Genomic DNA, 22,213 nt, shown 5'->3' on the forward strand with positions numbered 1-22,213 from the left:
AGCTACCCCTTCCCCCACTACAGCTACAGTGCTTGTCACTCAAACTGTTACAGAAAAACTATTGGTTGGATTCCCATCGCTCAAACCAGGCCCAGAGGTGTTATTGGCTGCAGAATGTGCCATTTCATGGCGTCATTTAAACGAAGTTTAAATATTCTGTGGCCCGGAAGAGCGGAGTTTATACTGTTTTATTTGTTTAAGTGTATATATGTAGTTACACTCATGTAGTAAGTTAGCAGAGTAAGTAAAAAGAACATAGTGTAGCCTCTTTGCTATGTAATCCTATTCAGGTGAAATATGGTTAATGTAAAACATGACCCCGCTCGCACGTTTACAATGCAAGCTTAATCGAACATACTCGCAGAGTTCGAGCACGCCCTTCTCGCCGAGAAACGAGGGTGGTGGGTCAAAACCAGTTGACATAATTTGGGGATTTTTTTCGCCTTTGGCTTCGTCTCGAAAGCAGATTAAATTAGGTGAGGTGAAACCCTTTTTATATACAGTCTATGGTGTAACCAAGTAAACACTCTAATTCTTCTCTTTTACTGATGATAACTCAAAACCTAATTTAATTTGAAAACTGAAAACGCTTACTGCTTTTTGGCTAACATAAGGATTGCAATCTGAAAAAGTTGTAGGCCATAAATAAGAAAAATACTAACATTTGTAAACATGATTGCCATTGTAATCAGGGTTTATTGTTGTTGGGACAATACAGCAATTCATACTCTTCAACATATGTGACCATGCTTGTTGAAAGTCATTTGCTATTCTTCTCTTTGGTATTGTCCCAAAGAGGACACACTTGATTGAATATTCAATTTGTTACCCCCAGTAATATATATATATATATATATATATATATATATATATATATATATATATATATATGACAGATGTACATAGGTTTTTTATTATGAATTAATGTATCTGCCAATCTTTTTCCTAATAAATTAATTAATCATGTCAACAAATAGATACATGGATGTCTTGGAAGGAAGTCTTTGTGTTCTTCAGATATTTTAATCTGAATTAATAGTATGTATGAACAATAAATCAGTTCAATTTTCTGATGAAGATGCAGTTGTGGATCTTTGAGTTGAGATTATTTTATTTTATCACACATGCTGACCCCAAGGTATACACAGTACATGTAGATTCATGCCATTTGTCATTTAACAACACAGGGTTGTATAATGAGATGCAGTTTGTAGTTCCCTTTATGTTTCAGACAGTCAGAATCAGAAAGAGCTTCATTGCCAAGCAGCTTTTTACACGCACAAGGAATTTGCTTTGGAGATAAGGTGCTACACATAGACAAACATACAATTGACATAAATAAATGTAGAAATATATAAATATGGAATAAACAGATCATATAAATATATAAATTGACAAAATATAAAATATATAAGCATATCGATTAACACTTAACACAAAACAACAAATATGTGCAATATCCCAGGTGTTACATTGATAATACATGTGCAAAGATATACAGTATTTGCAAGGAGGGAGTGTCAGGCCTTGTTAATGAGGCTAGCTGTAGACGGGAAGAAGCTTTTTTTGTAGGCGAGAGGTTTTGGTCCTGATGGACCGCAGCCTCCTGCCAGAGGGGAGAGTCTGAAACAGTTTGTGTCCGGGGTGGGAGGAGTCAGCTGCAATCTTTCCTGCTCGCCTCAGAGTCCTCGAGGAGTACAGGTCCTGAAGAGAAGGAAGATTGCAGCCAATCACCTTCTCTGCAGAGCGAATGATGCGCTGCAGCCTGCCCTTGTCCCTGGCAGTGGCAGCAGCGTACCAGATGGTGATGGAGGAGGTAAAGAAGACTCAATGATGGCTGTTTAGAAGTGCACCATCATTGTCTTTGGCAGGCTGAACTTCTTCAGCTGCCGCAGGAAGTACATCCTCTGCTCAGCCTTCTTGGTGATGGAGGTGATGTTCAGCTCCCACTTGAGGTCCTGGGAGATGATGGTGCCCAGGAAGTGGAAGGAGTCCACAGTGGTGACTGAGGAGTCACACAGGATGATGGGGGAGGGTGGGGCTGTGCTCTTTCTAAAATCCACTACCATCTCCATGGTCTTCTGAGCGTTGAGCTCCAGACTGTTCTGACTGCACCAGGTCACCAGTGGTCGATCTCCCACCTATAAGTGTCAACCGCAAACTTCAAAGAGCAAATGTTACAAAAATTATATACAAAAATTTCACATGGAGCAGTGCTGAGGATGAATTAGAGTTTAAGAGTCTGATATCTTGGGGGTGAAGCTGCTCTGCAGTCTGGTGGTGCGGCAGCAGAAACTTCTATATCTCTTCCCAGAAGGCAGCAGGGTGAACAGGCTGTGGCTGGGTGGGTACTGTCCTTTAGTATCCTTTGGGCTCTGCGTAGACACCTCACCTCACTGATATCACTGATGCTCAGGAGATGGGTACCAATGATCTTCTGAGCAGGTTTAATCACCCGCTGCAGAGCCCTCTGGTCCTGAGCCGTGCACATCCCATGTTAGTGATGTTTCCAGTCAGGATGATTCTATTGCTCCTCTGTAAAAGCTGACAAGAACTTGGCGTGGCATACAGTCATTTCTGAGCTTTCTTCACCGGCGTGGAGATGTAAGATGACCATGTCAGGTTCTCTCTCAGTGCTGATTCCCAGAAACCTGAAACTGTTCACCTGCTCCACCTCAGCTCCACTGATGTAGACATGAGTGTGTGTCTTTCTCTCCTTGGTTTTGCTGATGTTGAGTAGTAGGTTGTTCTCCACCACTCTGCAAGATTGTTAATTTTCTCCTGATATGAAGTCTCATCGTTTTTGATTTGTTATACTGAATGTATTTACTGTTCAACTTCTTGAATCTTTTACAAGCACTTTATAAACTAAACAAAACCTGTACTTTTGAGGGTGTGTGGCGCTTGTGCATTCTCAAGTTTTCAAGCCATTTTGTCCAACTCAAGTCCAAAAAAGGTGTTCTGTTGGTGTTGTGTGCATTTCAAGGATTACATGTCTGATGTGGCTAAAAATGTCCTCAAACTACAAGTGAACATTTCTAACGTTAGCTTTGGTGCTATTTGACATCCAAAGTAGCAAAAGGAAGGAAGTCAGGCACAGTTATGACACATGTTTATGCACATTCATGTGCAGTGCAATTGTATAACCATCATATTCCCCTTAAGCATCAACACAACATGATATTTTACTGTAAGGCAAACTGTAATGTCAATAACAAACTCAAGTTTATGATATGAAGTACGGTTTGCTTTGGTGTAATTAACACATCATACCTCTTCACATCTGTTATAATGGACAGATTTATTGGTCTTGTCCAATGAACATGCATTGTTTTAGAATTTAACTTTGGCCTAGTAGCTTTGATATACTGTATAAATTGATAGTTGCAGTGAAGAAACTGTTCCACCTATAAATGCAGAAATGACACCCACCTCTCACACAAGAGTACTGTACAAATAGGTGAAGGGAGCAAAGCAAATAGTAAGGACCACAGAAAAAGAAAATAAGGAGGAGGGGCTTTAAAAATTACTTTACAGATGTTCATTGTATATACACTAGGTTTCAATGCCTTCCTAGTCAGGTATTAGCTATAATTTGATTATTTTTGTATAATTATATAAACAGGAGGTTACGGTACATTTGACCAGTACACCATGAAAGCCTGACAGGGAGTAAGGACAATACCAGGACTCCAAAACTGAAGTAGCTAAACGGAATTCAGTCATTATTAATTACACCTATTATTTTTCTTCTGTGACATATCAAAATATCTGCTATATAGGCTATAGTGACGTGGGTTTATTTTTCCTTCCATTATTATTATTCAATAAAAGTTCGTAAATTCCCACCAATTGGCCTATGCAAATACTTTGATCAGGAAATACGTTTCTTCCGTCTTTCCCTGGGACACTTGAACGCAGCAGTTCGCTTGCACTAATCCTCTCCGTTAATTGCTTCTTACCGGCTGGTCGGGATTCAGACACCGTGCAGTCATCTGTGTGTGGTGACAAACGATAGCGCGTAGGCCTAAACAATCTGCGTGACAGATACACAAACACAGAGGCATTCTTTAACAGTGAATTCAAGAGGAAGCTGCGATGGCGATGAAAATGGATTTAAATGCCATCATAGAGCAAATGGAGACGGGAGAGCAAGACAGCGCTTTGGCGACTCTACAGAGCTACAACATAGAGGTAAACTGCAGCACACCAGCATGAGAACGGACGTACTCTCTATATTGAAACACAGGCCTATCATTTATGTTCTGTAAAAGGTTTTACTGCTGTAGAACACGTAGCCCAAGCTTTAGGTCAGTCACAAAATTATTTTTAAAGTCTTCATTTCATCACCTATAATAAAAAGTATTTGTTGGCATAGGCTATGTGACACCGTTTGTGCGTGAATTTCTACCAGATTATTTACCAAGAATACTGAAGATTTTAAACTGAAATTTTGAAATTAGCCAATGCTTTTTTAAAGTTTTCAAACTGCATACTTTTCTTTAAGCAACTTAGAGGCAGCAGAACAAGCTGTAAAGACACACTGACATGTGATCACCTTATAGTGTTATTATAGTTATTAAGATGTTAGCAAATAGTTTACATATCCAGCAGACACAGAGCAGCATTAAATGTCTTTAATTCTATTTATTTTGTATTCCCCTGTTGAATGTAACTCTAATATTCACCATCCTTTAGCTCAGGATTTGTCTTCCGTCCTGAGAGAATAACCTGCTAAAGGCTCCTCTGTGTTGACCAGCTGGTCTCTAACTGTCTGTCAGCTGATTGCTGCGGGGCAGGTCTTGTGTTTTTAAGAAGCTGTTGGAACAAACAGTAGGCCTATGTATATATTGTGCCTGTAAGTTAAGTATTTTAAGAATAAACAGAGTAACTACACTCTAACACTACGTCTTGTGTTGTAATAATGCGGTTGAATTTCACATTGAGACAGTTTTCCACATAAAGACTGAGGCAACCAAGCCCAGCTCACCTGTTCATATTTAATAATCAACAGAAAATAAGGCTTTATACCTGGTGTTTATTCAAAGAAAACTACCACCACCTCAAAGTTAAATGTCTGTTCTGTTCTGGGAAGGAACGGTGCTTGTGCTGAGGATTGTGGTAATGTTGTTGTTCTTGAATATGTTGGTGTTCATGCCATATATAACCACTAGCACAGTCACATTGATGTTTATGCTATTTATTATGCCCTTATCTGTATTTCTTTGAGATGTCTTTTCCTTCTGTCTTACCTGTTGGCTGTCCTATGTGTATGTTTAAGTACTTCTTATCGTATCATAAGTGATTGTGTGGGGAGGCTCTTGATAGGAAGATCACATTTTAGTGCCCCTAGTTTGGATGTCAAAACCTCTGTGACATACAACCTTCAAGCCCTAGTCTGCCCTATGGAGCTTTACACCACCACACACACTTACTCACACTGATCATCAAACTGAGATGGAAGTAATGTGGTTACAATGTTGTCCAAGAAACAAAATATTAAAAGTACCTGACTGTACAGGTGTATCTAATAAACTGATAACTCTGTGTATATTAGGTTATAAGTCTTGTCAATTTTAATTCAGCACTGCTTATTTAAGGGTAAAACAGGTAAACACAAGCACTTCATCTCACTGTGTTTTTTAATCTCACTTTGCACACTGAGGACATTCAGGGATAGTTACAGTTGATTAAAACTTAAGCCCTCTTTTGTAGTTTTTGCCATCATTTCTACCAATGATAATATTGCAACTACCAAAGCAATTGATGATATCTGGCATGACGCTGACATAGTTACAACGGGGGGAAAAACAAGCAGTCAGACGATTAGACAGGCTGCAAACAAACCAACTGTCGATCAGACGCTGGAATTGACCTTCAACACAGTGACACTATGTAATTTCTGAAATAAGAAATACCACATTATCCCTCAACAAATGAAAATGTATAAGAAATAAAACACACCACTGCTAACTCTCCTCTACTTGTGCTCCTGTTGTGCTAGATTTACATTACATTTTAGCATTTACTATTAATACATTTGCTTACTTGTAATTGCCACTTGTGACTGAAGTGTCTACTGTTCAATAAAATAACTTTGGCCATTTGTATAGGATGATGGTTCCGGCTTACGACTTCCTTGGTTCGGTACACACTATGACCCAAACTATGACCCAAACTATTACTGTAAAAAAAATCCTATTTATGTCTCCTCCTCGCAAACCTGGAACGTTTTAGCAGTGCGCCTGTTGTAGTCAGCTGTTGCATGCTAGTCGGCTAGGCAGCTGTTGGTAGGCTCAAGAGGTAGAGCAGGTCGTCCACTGATCACCTGCTGGCAGTTCGATCCTCCCCACCTCCTGTCCATGTCGAGCTGTCCTTGGGGAAGACACTGAACCCCAAATTGAATGTGTGAGTAAGAGGCAAAACCTTGTAAAGTTCTTTGGATAACAAGAATATATAACTACAGCCATTTACAAAGCAAATTGAGAAGAGTTACATTTTTGGTGTTAGCAAAGTTTGAGTAAATGTAGAGTAAATTCCACACAGAGTCAAATCCATATATTTCACTCTCAGTTGATAAGGAGTTGGTGTTAAAAACAGAGTGTAAAAACCAAGTGTAACTAAATCAAACCTGTAGGTGTGATTGTAAAAATATTGACTCTGAACATCTTACTCTTAACTCTGATCCTGTTCATGCCCCACTGCATAATCCTACACATACTGATACACAGGAGAGTCTTCATGAAAGCACTCCACTGACTGCAGGGAAACTAGGGACCGTGCTTTTAACCTGGGTCTAAACTTTATATGTCATATTATGCTCATTCTGAGTTTCATAATTTTCATGGTTTAATTTTCAAAAGACACCGTATTTCATACTGCACATTGCTGCAGCTCCTCTTTTCATCCTGTGTGTTTTAGCTATGGAGTGATACATCTCACTTCTAAAAGATCTTTGTTGGGAGTTGCACATGTGCAGTACCAAGTTAAGGACTACTAGCCAATAACAATGCAATAAGAAGCAGAGTAGGGCGGGCCCTGGAAAGCCGGTAAACACGGCTTCGGTTCAGCTGTATAGAGAGCCTAAGTCACACGCTTCTGTCCATGGGACCTTATTTCAGAAAAAACATGCACGGTAGTCAATGGCGAAGAGAGAACTTATCTTTTTCATCCTGTTCGAATTGAGCCCTGAATTGCACATATGATGTTGGTCAATTTAAAATATAATTTTGCAAGTCAAGAAAGTCGTTTTGTGTGAAACCCATTCAATGAACTACATCTCTCATCTTGCACAATATACATCGGCAACATGTTAGCATGCTAATGCTAGCTAACGTTCATTGCTTTCTTGCTACTAGCTAGATAACTTACAGGGCTCTCAAGTCTCACGCATTCACCGTGAGACACACGCATTTCAACCAGTTCACACAGCCCTTGTATTTCTCACGCTAAGAAGTAGCCTAAGTTAAGAGCTAATGTCCTCGAAGTTGTCCCGCTATATTCAATTAATGGACGATCATTTTTGCAGTGTTCATAGCCTTATCTGTAGCCTACTGAATGTCAGAGCCAATCAGAAATTAAAATGTGTTGTTTCCAGGTGAATTCCGTGATCCCACTGCAAGCACGTTCATTACCAGGCAACATGGATGTGCGTGCACACAGGGAGAGACCCGATGAATGCGGTAACTGTAGATTGTTAGATATTTTTTGCATTTTGATTTTACGATTCCTGAACGAAATCACTTGTGATCAAAGAGTGAGAGCAGCTGATGTTGGGCAGTACAGCCAAATTTTTGTGATTATTGATGCAGTCAAAAACTCTCCAATATACACTCCAAAAGTATGTAAGTAGGCTACAAGCAGGACAATGTAGAAGTAGCCTATTAAAAATAAAAGCAGCCTACTCAGAGTAGAAAGAAAAATGTCCCCTATGACTGTTATAGTATTATATATTAGATCATTAGATCATTATTCCTCATGCATTAATGTGGTTGAACTATTTTGTATCAGACAGCAATTAATGATAGTTTTTATTATGCATTATGCCAAACCTCATAATGATTAAAAATAGGCTTACATTAAAATAATCAAAAGTCAAAAAGCTGCAGATCATCACGTTTGTGAAGCTGGAACCATCAAAGGTTTTTACATGAAAAATGACTAATACCAGTAGCCAATTTAATTTCTGTCAATTAGCCTAATTCTACTAGCTGGAGTTGTATAAACTGTTAAGTAATTTAATTTATATCAAACATCCTATTTTTTTAACTCTTCATACATTTTTTGTAAAGTAACTAGAAACTGAAGCTGTCAGATAAAGTAAAAAGTACAATATCCCTTTGAGATGTGGTAGAAAGTGGCATGAAAAACAAAACACTCAAGTTCAGTACAAATACCTTATGTACTTGAGCACAGTACCACTTTGTTACTGTCTGCCTGGCTTAGCTTTGACTACCTGAAACTGAGGAAATGTGTTTCTACATTTTGGCTCTGGACAGGGCGCTATCATCCATCATGATGGTGTAAATGGCTGACCTTGAGCCACAGTGCTCTAAGTGGGAGTGGGAGCCCCCAACCCCATCATCAAGGCATTAAAATGTGCAACAAACAATTATAACACAAAACACAATTCATAAGCTGAAATGTGTAGCCTACTCACACACAGCTTGGCATACATGCATAGGGCAAGTTCTGCCATCCTACTGTAGACCTATCTGTACAGAACTGCCATTCTGTGGGCTTGTTTGGGGCCAAATTTCTTTTTAGTTTTGATACATTTGTATTTTTGAAATATAAGTGAATATAGATAAATACTCTTTTATAAGATTTACCTATAGTTATAATTTCTATTTGTTCAGGTCAATAATGAACTATAGGTAAAATGTAACTGCTAGTAAAAACTTGAGAGAATTGGCTGGGGCCAAGGGGCCGCTGCTGCAAATATTTGAGTGGCTCCTCCTCTAACATGCATTATCTCACTAGTGATGGGAAAAGTCACTCTTCTGAAAGACTCGAGTCACCAAATCTCGTTCATTAAAATGAACTAATCTTTTTTTTGTGTCATTCAGTTCATTTTAACTAGGCTGGTTATTGCGGCACTGCAGCCTTCTAGTGGGCGATTATTAAAAAAAAAAAAACAACGCGCAGTTCTCAAACACAGAAGGCTGCCTGGCTTGCTCTAATTGACATAGTATAATGCACAAATTCACCTCTTGATCTTTCTCTATCATGGTTCTATAAAGCCCCATGGAGCCACAACCAAATTCAAACCATGGAAAAACCACAGAAATATGTTGTCAATATTCGATTAAGCCACTACTCCGGCTAAATCCGTCCATCACAATCTTTCCTGAGTATACAACCAGGCCAGCCATATATACAGTGGGTATGGAAAGTATTCAGACCCCTTTAAATTTTTCACTCTTTGTTTCATTGCAGCCATTTTCCAAAAATCAAAAAAGTTCATTTTATTTCTCAGTAATGAACACTCAGCACCCCATCTTGACAGAAAAAAAACAGAAATGTAGAAATTTTTGCAAATTTATTAAAAAAGAAAAACTGAAATATCACATGGTCATAAGTATTCAGACCCTTTGCTCAGTATTTAGTAGAAGCACCCTTTTGATCTAATACAGTCATGAGTCGTTTTGGGAAAGATGCAACAAGTTTTTCACATCTGGATTTGGGTATCCTCTGCCATTCCTCCTTGCAGATCCTCTCCAGTTCTGTCAGGTTGGATGGTAAACGTTGGTGGACAGCCATTTTCAGGTCTCTCCAGAGATGCTCAATTGGGTTTAAGTCAGGGCTCTGGCTGGGCCATTCAAGAACAGCCACGGAGTTGTTGTGAAGCCACTCCTTCGTTATTTTAGCGGTGTGCTTAGGGTCATTGTCTTGTTGGAAGGTAAACCTTCGGCCCAGTCTGAGGTCCAGAGCACTCTGGAAAAGGTTTTCGTCCAGGATATCCCTGTACTTGGCCGCATTCATCTTTCCCTCGATTGCAACCAGTCGTCCTGTCCCTGCAGCTGAAAAACCCCCCACAGCATGATGCTGCCACCACCATGCTTCACTGTTGAGACTGTATTGGACAGGTGATGAGCAGTGCCTGGTTTTCTCCACACATACCGCTTAGAATTAAGGCCAAAAAGTTCTATCTTGGTCTCTTCAGACCAGAGGATCTTATTTATCACCATCTTGGAGTCCTTCAGGTGTTTTTTAGCAAACTCCATGCGGGCTTTCATGTGTCTTGCACTGAGGAGAGGCTTCCGTCGGGCCACTCTGCCATAAAGCCCCGACTGGTGGATTGCTGCAGTGATGGTTGACTTACTACAACTTTCTCCCATCTCCCGACTGCATCTCTGGAGCTCAGCCACAGTGACCTTTGGGTTCTTCTTTACCTCTCTCACCAAGGCTCTTCTCCCCCGATAGCTCAGTTTGGCCGGACGGCCAGCTCTAGGAAGGGTTCTGGTCGTCCCAAACGTCTTCCATTTGAGGATTATGGAGGCCACTGTGCTCTTAGGAACCTTAAGTGCAGCAGAAATTTTTTTGTAACCTTGGCCAGATCTGTGCCTTGCCACAATTCTGTCTCTGAGCTCTTCAGGCAGTTCCTTTGACCTCATGATTCTCATTTGCTCTGAAATGCACTGTGAGCTGTAAGGTCTTATATAGACAGGTGTGTGGCTTTCCTAATCAAGTCCAATCAGTATAATCAAACACAGCTGGACTCAAATGAAGGTGTAGAACCATCTCAAGGATGATCAGAAGAAATAGACAGCACCTGAGTTAAATATGAGTGTCACGGCAAAGGGTCTGAATACTTATGACCATGTGATATTTCAGTTTTTCTTTTTTAATAAATTTGCAAAAATTTCTACATTTCTGTTTTTTTCTGTCAAGATGGGGTGCTGAGTGTACATTACTGAGAAATAAAATGAACTTTTTTGATTTTTGGAAAATGGCTGCAATGAAACAAAGAGTGAAAAATTTAAAGGGGTCTGAATACTTTCCGTACCCACTGTATGTCAGTCCAGTGACTGTTACCTGACAACAGACTTGCCTCTCATTCCCTGGTGCTGGCAGTAAGTCAGCCTGTCGAGTGAAGACAGACTCCCAGGAGGACCCATGAGAGTGCTGAATGATTAGTTCATTCCTGCTCCACAGTAGCCGAGATGTCATGTGACAAATGAACGACTCAAACCCAGAGTAACGACTGAACGTAAGAGTCCAAGACTATTCATGCATGCGTGAAAATGAACGAATTACTCACTGAGATAACCCGTTCCTCCTGAGTCACATACAAGATTAGGTCAAATGAACGAAACGTTCTTTGAACGACACAACCCTATATCTCATTCCAAACTTTTGATAAAACTTGAGAGCCCTGTAACTTAGCTATATTCTACGTATAAATATATCTCACCTGATGTGTTTAATCCAATGACTCCTGGTCCTTTTACCACATCATCCTCTCATGTAAGTTTTTTGACGTTAGTTTCAGTCATTGACAGAAACATTAATGACGTCATATATGCGACTTTTGGGTTTGTGGTCTTTGTAATTATGTATTTTCACAGTCTTACCTCAACAGTATTACAACAAATTGCGACTTTGTTGACTTTAAAATGTATGTTTTAAATTGACAAACATCGTATGTGTAATTCAGGGTACAATTCAAACAGGGTCAAAATATTTGTTGTCCCTTGCCATTGGTTGCCGTACAATATTTTTCCGAAATAAGGTCCCATGGTGCTCCACCGGAAGGGAGGGACTTAGGCTCTCTGTATGTTCCCCATACCAGTTTAGCAACTGAGTGGTGAGTTATTACTCTGTAAAAAATGTATCTTTCAACCCTAAAGTTTTAACCGAGCTCTGTCTCTACATCACAGTAACAACTTCAAGTCTATTGACTGCCTGGAGGATAGCTAATGTTTGGAAGGGAGAGAAGTGGTAGCAGGCGGACGTCTTATCACTGTGTGAGTCGTGGTCAGGACAGTCTCTGGTCTCTCCTGCTCTGCCAGGGAGGAACTACTGCTGTAAGTGGCTGGGTTGCTATTGTTGTTTTGTGTGGTGACTTGTACCTTGCCATGCACGGCATGGGTCTGAGTTGCCAAAATGGCTCTCTTTATTTTCAGCTTGCTGCTTAGGCATCTCTGATGCCCCTCTCCAGGTCTGACCTGGCCGGCCCCTGTCAGTATCCACAGCAGATGTGAGGAGAGTCCTGCTGAGAGTGAATATGAGTAAATCAGCTGGCCCTGTTAACATCCCTGGCCGTGTACTAAAAACCTGAGCCAATCAGCTAGTTGATGTTGTTACTGACATTTTGACTGTCTCAGGAGAGGGTTCCCTGTACCTGTGTCTAGTCTGAACTCTCACCTTTGAGAAACTGGTTCTTCAGCACATAAAGAACAATATCCAGTACCCACCCAACCACAGCCTGTTCACCCTGCTGCCTTCTGGGAAGAGGTATAGAAGTTTCTGCTGCCGCACAACTGCAGAGCAGCTTTTCCTCCCAGACTGTGAGACTCCTAAATGCATCCTTAGCATTACACCATGTAAAATAGTTTTAATTCTGACATTCTGTGTTTCTTTCTTTCTTTTTTTCCAAGACGTTTCCAGCTCACTAATATTCCGTAGTTTCTGTTCGGCCACTGCTTTCTTGATGACTGCTTTTCTGATTACAGTGTCGCGACCCTCATTTCAACTTGAAGAACTGTTGATCAGTGGCCAGACTTGGGGAAACACATAAAACGTTCTGTGTGGTTTAACTGAGATCATCTGTTTGCAGGCAGAGTTTTGGGCGCTATCATTTACCTTTGAAAAAGGTATTAAATAAATGCATATGGTGAATTTCTGGGTGGGTGTAATAGGTTGAAGCGTCTCTCCATTAAGACAGACGCTGTGTGCATTTATGCACGAGGCACATAGATTCATTCATTGATTCACGCTGACAGGATCGGTCAGGATCTGATGTTAATTCATGTTCTGTGTTCTTCTACACATCCAAAAGGTCTCACACACAGTCCAGCTTCATACAGTGAAACTAATTAGTAAAGCAGCCGTCCTCCTGATCAATCCTGAGCTCCATCAGAGCGTCTAAACATTTCAAAGGCTAAACGTTTAAATATGTTTCCTATGCAGAGTTTCCTTTGTCCTGTCAAGTTTATAAGTCAGGTTGTTAGTTTTGCTGCTTAAATGTCCCATGATATTTGCTGTGACTTTACTGAGCGCATAGACACGTTTAAAATGACTGACATGCCTCTGAAATCATGAAAGTTAATTTTTAAAGAAAACAGTCATGTCTCTACACAATATATATATCCCCTGGATAGCTACAAGGACCAGTAAGTGTGGAAGTCTGAGAAAATAATTAATTGGATGGGGGGGCGTTTGGATAACTTATGCGTAGACTACATGAGGATTCAAACAATGTTGGTTCAGCTGCTATAATCGTGACAAAACGATAGCTGCTGACATCACATTATTAGGCTGTAATATCAACCAGAGCATTCAGCAGTGATCTGCTGTTCTTTATGTTGTCATATAGTAATAAGAATGTCCACTGTGTAGTCTGCACATGCTCCACCTGTATGGTCCTGTGACCGGAAGGTTACTTTCTAAATGTAATAGGTTAGCAATTACTAGTTACCCAATAAAAATGTGATAGTAGTGTAACTATTTTAATTGCTATTTCAAAGTAATGTACCTTATTACTTTTTGATTACTTTTCTACATTTCTAATTAATTTTTTTTTACTGTTAACCATTTTCAAAAGACAGCTTGAGAGGCAGTTCACTGGCAGGCGGGCGGTGCAGCAAATTCAAACCTGAGAACCAGATTACAGTTCCATTTATTTTGTAATTAAATTATTCCTGCATAACTAATTTACATGTAACTAGTGACTCCCTAACACTGCCTGTGATGAAAGTTGTAGGTTACATTTGAGATACATTTAAGCTACTGTGCCATTTCTTACAGGTACTGATGAGGAAATTTGGCTCTCACCAAGCTTCTGTTTACAGGCAAATGTTTCTGGGTTTCTATGTAATACTACTACTACTAATAATAATCTTTATTTGTAGAGCACTTTTCAAAAACAAGTTACAAAGTGCTTTAACAAGTGTAAAGACAATAATACCCAAGGGACAATAATACAAAAACAATACAAGATAAAAGCATGAAAACATTGAAAAGACTAAAATACATGTTTAAGATAAATATAAAATTAGTAAAACAGAATAAAATAAAAGGGATAAAATTAAGTCAAATAAGATCGGGAAAGGCTCTCCTATAAAAGTATGTTTTAAGAAGGGACTTAAAGGAGATGCTACCATGTAGTGCATGGTAGCATTGCTACGGCTATTTCCACTCTACTGAAATCGTAGCTACCATGAATTTTGTGTTCCCTTACACCCCCAATACATGTTGTGAAGATTAGTTGGCCTATACCAAGATTTCCCTGTCGCATTTGCACTACCTGATCATAACTTTTATTTCAAAAACTGAAGGGGAAGACTATGATGAACAGCCTGTAGTTAGTGTGTTCTTCACCCAAACACAGTGCTGTAATCACTGCCTGATTCAAGCCTTCACTGAATTGCCGTAAATAAGCTCAATTAAAAGAAATAACAAAACTGGACCTCACTAATTAAAAACTCTGGTTACGGCCCTGCTCAAGGACATTCCAGGAATGATGCATGAACCAAGCTTTGCTTGACTTAGACATATGCTTTGGATAATTGTCCTGCGGGAAAGCTCATTGATTACCAAGCTTTAATATACGCATGAGGGCATGGCATTCTTCTTCAAAATGGCCTGGTATTTCAAAAAACTACATGATGCCAGTCAGTCAGGTTTACAAGGTCCTGAAACAGCAAAATACAACATGACGGACCCACCTCCATAAATGTCATAGGACTTGCCATTCATACACCAGACATCTTGCATATCCATGGCTCCAGACAGGTCCCGTTTATTCTCATCCCTCCATAAAACATACTTCTACAGGCTTATCTGAATTTGTTCTTGCATGTTCAAGTTGACTGTTTTATTTTCTTTTGGTGAGAAATGCAGTGTAGTGAAGTCCTTGCTTATTACTGATACTGCCTTTATCAGGTCCTCCTGCAAGTCTTAATTGTGTTTTGCAACAATTTGGTAGCCTCATGTAAAAAGTTAATCTAAAATAGCAATATTAAATAGGTGTTTAATAATTATGGTATGGCTGTATTTTAAAAAACTCCTGCTACTCGTTACACATTTTCTTTTTTTAAATTATTTTATAAAAGCATGCTTAGGGAAGAAACACATATTTCTTACTAAGGAAATTAGGGGGGCAAAAATCCTATTCCTGCATTACTAATGCACCTGGATAGCTCAGTGGTTAATGCCTCTGACTTTGGTGCAGGTGATCAGGAGGTCAGGATGGGGTATCCAGGTGGACCCTTAGGCAAGGTCCTTAATGCTACTTGCCAACCTCCAGGCATGTATGAAACCACAAATATAAGTCAGACAGGCTTGGACGTTGCAACAAGGTCTGTGTCAGGTGCTAGGGAACCAGGTCAACCTGATGAGAAATGGGCTACTGGAAGAAGACATTCATGGACTAGAGCGGAAAATATGGATCTGTTGCAATGCTACTATACAAGCAATCTTCGGTGAGAGAGAGATTATATGCAGACTGTGGGATATATGGATGCTTCGAAATTATCATCGACACTGACTAATGAGGTACAACAAATATGATACGGCAATGAAGGATCCCCAGAAGGGAACAATCCCATCCAACTACTGGCCAAACCCCGCCTCTGCACAACATGATAACTCCTGTCAGGCATCATAGCTGCTAAGATGAGTAGGCACATGGCTCAATACATGGACCGGGCCCAGAAGGGAATGGGCAGTAATACCAGCTACTGGTCGATGAAGCAGTCACTCGAGACTGCAAGACCAGGCAGTAGGGCTGGGGCGATTTGCCGACGTAGTTGGCGTAATCGATTACTTGAATATGTCGACTTGCATGACGCGCGTTGAAGCATCGCTGCAACCGGTGTTAGTGGGATTCCCCCAGACAAGCTCCTGCTACAAGACCGTGCCTTCAACAGTCTAAAGACAGACACTCAACAACGTTGAAGTAAAGCAGCCTAATTAATGTCTGTTATTGTTATTATCACAACACATCAGTGATGTGGTAATTTGATTTGATTTTAAGATACGCTGCTATTGTCATTATTCTAATGGAATTCATCAGGATGATTGAATAAAATATAGATTTATTGATTAGACATGTTTTTGATATTTATTTTGGATAAATTGGTATGTTAATCTAATAATAGGCAACTTTTTTTTTTCTTTAGAATACACAAAATTAGTTGTTAGATTAATCGACTTGAAAAATAATCAACTCAAACTGCAACTCAATGCCACGTACATGGATACTGGAATGCTTGGAAATGTAGCAAGATCAACAGGCCTTCATAAAGAACTCAACGAGGCTGTGGAAAACAAGTCTGGAAGCCAACTCAAAGTCAATTGCACTATTCCCACTGCTTTTCTGCGTACCCCCTCAGCCAGCTCACCACAAAGACTGGCAACGGATAGCGGTCCTGAAGTGGAACAACCATCAGTCACCTCCTCTGCATGGATGACATCAAGCTGTATGCCAGGAAGGAGCGAGACATCGACTCACTGATTCACACTACCAGGATCTACAGCAACGACATTGGAATGTCGTTCGGACTGGACAAGTGTGGTCGTTATCAAGAAGAGGGAAACCAATTAGAACAGAGGTGGTTGAACTACCAAAAGGCAACATGCAGATGTTCAGGACAGCTAAAAATACCTTGGGGAAACCTTTGTTCATGAGGAGGCAGCAAGGACGTCCGCCACAGCCAAATGCCTACACAGAGTAAGGCAGGTCCTGAAAAGTCAGCTGAATCGGAAGAATAACATCCGAGCCATCAACACATACGCCCTGCCAGTCATCAGATACCCCGCTGGTAGGGCTCGACAATTAATGAAAGGTAATCAAGATTGAAATTCAGAGCCTCTAACCGACATAATTTCCCCATGTCTGTTATTTCGGTTATTTAATCCTGTTAATATTGTGTGTTCATGTACTTTTCCCTTGAAACACTGCGCGTGTTGTCACGTGACTCCGCCCCGTCCTGCGCAGCCTTCAGACCAGGGTCTGATGCACAGGGAGATGTTAGCTAGCGCAGTTGTGGAAACAACAGACAGACTTTATGAACGGACACACTGTGACCCACACTGCACATTTACCGCCAGACTAACAACTTTCACTGTCACTTTCTGCCACTTGCTCTCTCATTCGTTCATGCTCTTACAGTTTACAGGTGACAGGGGTTTTTATAACAGCACCAGGGTATCTTGAATTGATTGCAATTTAATATTGTTCAAAATTTGGGAGACATAGACCACCTTTTTCCCTATCAAGATATAGTTTGTTCAAACTAATTCTTGCTCTCTTACCGTTCCAGTTAAAAGCAGAAAACAATAAGTTAATTCTTTGAAAATAAATTTTATCAAAAGGAAATGGGAAGTGTGGCAAAACATAAATTTTTTTAACATGTCGTCTTGCACATTTTCATGATCAATTTGATTATGTCACACAGACAAAAATTCTAGATCCTCAGAAAACCTTTAATGTGTAAATCCTTTTGATGACAGCTGTATATACATATACATGCATCTCAGAAAATTCCTCCATAATTTAAGTCAAAAACTGAAACTTTCAAATATTCTTGTTTCATAGTAAAGTACAAACGATAGCTGTAATCAGGTAACAGACACATATTTTCTGGTAGTTCATCTTCCTCGTTTACTTGTACTGTATAAATAAGAAGTAATATCACAGGGCTCTGGATGCCCACTGATGGCTACAATAACAACAGTGGAGGTCGGAAACTCATGGCTTGCTGCTGCAGACAGGTTGAGAAGCAAGAGTGTAGGTAAATTCACTGTTTATTCGTCCAGAAGCTCCGCCTCCCCAGACAATACTCTGCAAAGCCCATATATATTTACATAAACATATATAAATATAAAAATGTGAAATTGATAAGTGTTACGTCCCGAGGTGTCTAGGGTTATTGGGACATAAACATAAACCGGATGTTGTTGGTTTGAAAGGATATTTATTTGAAGTAACGCAAATGGAGCACAAACAGAGAATGGGCCAATGGTGCTGTGGAAATCAACAAACAATTATAACAAAAGGAGATCCTCAAAAGGAGGATTACTGCTCTACAGGGGTACTAACAAAAACAAGAGTAAACCAAAAGCTCTCTAACCTACAGAATTTGCAAAAACCCAAAACACAAAGCGCATAGCACCCCTGAACCTGGTGAAAACTAACATAAAACAACTACGGCGTGTGCAAGAAAGGTGTCAGTTATCTCTAAAGCTTAAACCTGGCCCACTTCCTTACATTCACACAGTCAAACACAGTCAAACACAGTCAAGTACACAAAGTCTGGCACGGGTAACAAAACACTACTACTTCAAGCTCTGAGACATGTGTACCCAAGGTAAGCAACTCGGGTCGGATTGCTGCCCCGAACAGCAGACCCGGCAGGCCTTTAAACAGGTGGTGGTCGTCACTGTCGCCCTTTGATTGGCCCGTAGTAGCACGCTGCACCAATTGATGGCATGGTCACCGGAAACCCAGGAAGTAGGCGGGACCTTCCCTCCTCATGCAGCCAATCCTCCGCGTGGGTTTGCACAGCCTGCTCAGCATACCAGGTAGCCTACTCAAAAGCACAGGCAAATACAGGTGGGGCAGCGGCAGCCGTAACAATAAGAAATACAAAATATAAAAAATAATAAAGACTGTGCAATATAACAGCTATTTACATGTGCATCAGATTTGAGGTCCTGGGAGCTGATGGTACCCAGGAAGAGGGAGTGTCAACTGTGGAGTCACACATTTTGAAGGGGGTGTGGGGCTGGGCTCTTCCTGAAATCCACTACCATCTCCATCTCCACTGTCTAAAGAGTGTTGAGCTCTAGTTAGTTCTGGCTGCACCAGGTCACCAGATGGTCGATCTCCCACCTGTAGGTGGACTCATCCCCACCAGAGATGAACCCACTGAGGGTGGTGTCATCCAGAAACTTGATAGACTGGTGACTGGAGGTGGGCAGGGCGCATTTGACTGCTGTCTTGACTTAGTCAAGTTTGTTTGTCTAACATGCCACCTGAGCTTTGCGACATTCTGTCGGCTAACTCCAGGTGATCACTGCTGCATGGTTCTCTCAGCAAAAGATTTAAGCTGTGTGGGAGTTGATCTTGAAGGTAATAGGATTAGATTCTCTGATACACAAATAGTCTCCTACAGCCTAGTCAAATCCTGCTCTACTAAAGATCTCTCAGAGATGAGGAGCTTAGTGGTCCAGGAGACTGTGCTGTATAAGCTGCATGGTCTCTCTCAGAGTAAGAATTATACAATGAAAATGCTGGGAGGTCAACTTTTTTCTAGGTCATAAAAGAAACCTAGTACAGCGGAGACGTGTGCTTCAGTGAAGTAAAGTCTTACAATGCTTACAATATCCTTGCTTGTTTAACGTAATGTCTGCAGTCTGTAGATGATGATCAATAAAATTCAAATTCCAGTTGATGGATGCCCCATACCACACAAGAACTTTTGTAGTAAGGGGTCACCTTGTATTCTGGAGCAAAAATGCCAGCAAGTCACACCTGCACACACACCAGGAGACCATCTTTCCACTCAAACACTGACCCACACAATGGTGAACCAGAATCAAAGACACTATCATAATATACAGGATGAATTATCAACTCTAATTCCAAAATCTTATCATTTCAAGTTTCAACTTACGTTTTTTTAGCACCAAAAATGTTGAATATCTCCTGTCCTCTTGCTCATGTTGACTGAATGTAATGTAATCTGTGTTCAATAAAATAATAGACATACATTTAAAATTACACACCTGGATTTTGACATTTTCGATTGTCTAGCTAAGTAAAACCCCTGAATTCCAAAGTGGAAAGAAATGGCGTACATATTGTAAAAAGACTTAAAATTAATTGATAAACTCTATACTATACTGGATTGTATATATGACTCTATACTATACTGTATATCTACAATAACTAATCCTCAATTTCACTGCTCATGCCTAAGCACCACTGTTGGCTAACAATTAATTAAAATATGACTCTTTTTAGTGGTAATGAAATGCCAAGCCAACATTGGAAATGACAGGGTGGGTTATGAGCTAGCTCACATGAGAGAGCTCATTTTAGGTAAAAAGAAATGCTAATAATGAAACTCTGAATATAGGAAAGTTAAGTGTATTAAACAAGCTTGATAGCTACTAGTTACATTAACCTACAGTGTCTCCATTAGCTTGTTATGTGATGCACTGGACTTCAAAGAAGGATCTTGTAAGACAGACAATTATTTTTATTCTCACTGTTGGTTTGTTATAAAGAGCTTGAATTGTCTGGATGAAAGTTTTGTGAAACTGAAATGTATGCAGAGGTATATATAGAAATGACTAGTTTACTGAGTCACAAGCCTTTTCTGTCTCAACCCATTATGGCTTGTTCTGTTGGCTCCTTGTTTACATGTTGAATCACATGTAAAGTACTCTTGATGTTGTCTTGTGTTTAACAATGTTTTATAGAAATATTGGGGGGCTATTACTCTATTGAACTGTGCTATTTTGTCTACAGTTAGAATAAAACCATATACTTGATCTTCTGCATGTAAAGTTGACTTGTTATGAAAGAGGATAAATAGTAAACTGGAGAAATTAAAACGGAATCTGAATTACTTCTGTTTATGTAGGCTATAAGAAACACAAAATTGTATGTACATCACCACACTTACTACTTACTAACACTGACAATAAGGATATTTTCATCAGCTTTATCTGTAGATATTGTGTCCCTATATTACCAAGCGTACCATACCGCTTACAGGCAGGTTGCTGGGCCCAAGGCAGGCACATTATGAAGTCCTTACCTTTATGTGTTGGGGTATTCACACATTTTATACAGCCTCATTTGGTGTTTTATAGAAAACTATTAATGTATTTTAATATTTATAAATTGCAATTAACAACACAAACAGATGATTGGAACTTTTTAAAATATTTGTGTAGATGCTCCAAATGGATATGGTCAAAATGAAACAACATTTTAAACAAGAAAAGACTCGAGAGCAAACCAAAGCTGTACAATTCTCAAGATTTTATTAATAGAAAATATTTTAATTAACATTTACTGGCTCTAAATGAAAATACACACAGACCATTCTTTTAATTGAGTACAGTGACCAAACAAAATACTTTCTTGCAATGTTGAGAACAACAAAAATCACACCTAAACGGCTAGAACATATTTGTTTACCAGATTAAATCTCTCTTTTAGAGATGTTTTTTAGATGTCTTACAAACAGACAAATGTGACTGAGTATGTCTTTGGCCAAGGATAAGTTGTAGGACTGATCCAGGTCCTCCAGCAAACGCGCAGATGCGGAAGCAGAACTTGCAGCCAAGATGGAACAGGCCAAAGCAATTCAAAGGATACACGCTCAACAAGCAAGGCTCGACAGATTGGAGAACGAATGGAAACTTAAGGAAATGCAAATGCTAGCAGACAAGCAAAGGGAGGCAGGAAGTTAAAATTAGAGGAGGAAAAAATAAAACAAAACAGCTTCAAGTAGACAATGAAGTAAAGGTGGCTGCAGCTCATGTAAGAGCGTACAATAATTTTGATGGTTCAGAAAGTCGTGTTGATGAAACTGACCCTAAAATTCTTCCTGATAGCCCACACACTGAGTACAAACCTCTTCTGAATCCACAAGCTGCACCCTTTGAGTCTTCTTATAGCCCACCTGATGCAAGAGGAAATCACTTTGACTGAGGCAATTGCAAGCTCATTTACCTTAAGGTGCCTACCTGTCCCAGAGCCAATAAAATTCACTGGGGACCCTTTAAAGTTTGTGGACTGGAAGGTATCCTTTATGGCCCTCATTGGCCAGAAACCACTCCCAGTTAGTGAGAAAATGCTATACTTGAAAAGCTACCTAGCAGGTGAGGCGCGTAAGGCTGTGGAAGGATTTTTCTACCGCAACTCAGAGGATGCATACCAGGGTGTATGGATAGTCTTACAGGACAGGTATGGCAGTTCATTCATTGTCCAAATGGCTTTTAGAGAGCGACTCACGAAATGGCCTAA

The 22,213-nt window shown here is 40.0% G+C and overlaps 1 protein-coding gene across 2 annotated transcripts in view; it reads left to right on the plus strand.

Moving 5' to 3' along the window:
- Positions 1 to 3,957: 3,957 nt before the first annotated feature.
- Positions 3,958 to 22,213, plus strand: part of ric8a (RIC8 guanine nucleotide exchange factor A) — a 44,070-nt gene continuing 25,814 nt past the window's right edge. For both annotated transcript variants that reach the window (XM_038707102.1, XM_038707103.1), the window contains exon 1: positions 3,958 to 4,194. In XM_038707102.1, the coding sequence (XP_038563030.1) occupies positions 4,099 to 4,194 (96 nt within the window). In that variant the 5' untranslated portion in view covers positions 3,958 to 4,098. The remainder of the gene's footprint in view (positions 4,195 to 22,213) is intronic.

Source organism: Micropterus salmoides, unplaced genomic scaffold (genome assembly GCF_014851395.1).
Source record: "Micropterus salmoides isolate LMB-PRFRI ecotype aquatic unplaced genomic scaffold, ASM1485139v1 Ms_hic_scaffold_8, whole genome shotgun sequence".
NCBI lineage: Eukaryota > Metazoa > Chordata > Actinopteri > Centrarchiformes > Centrarchidae > Micropterus > Micropterus salmoides.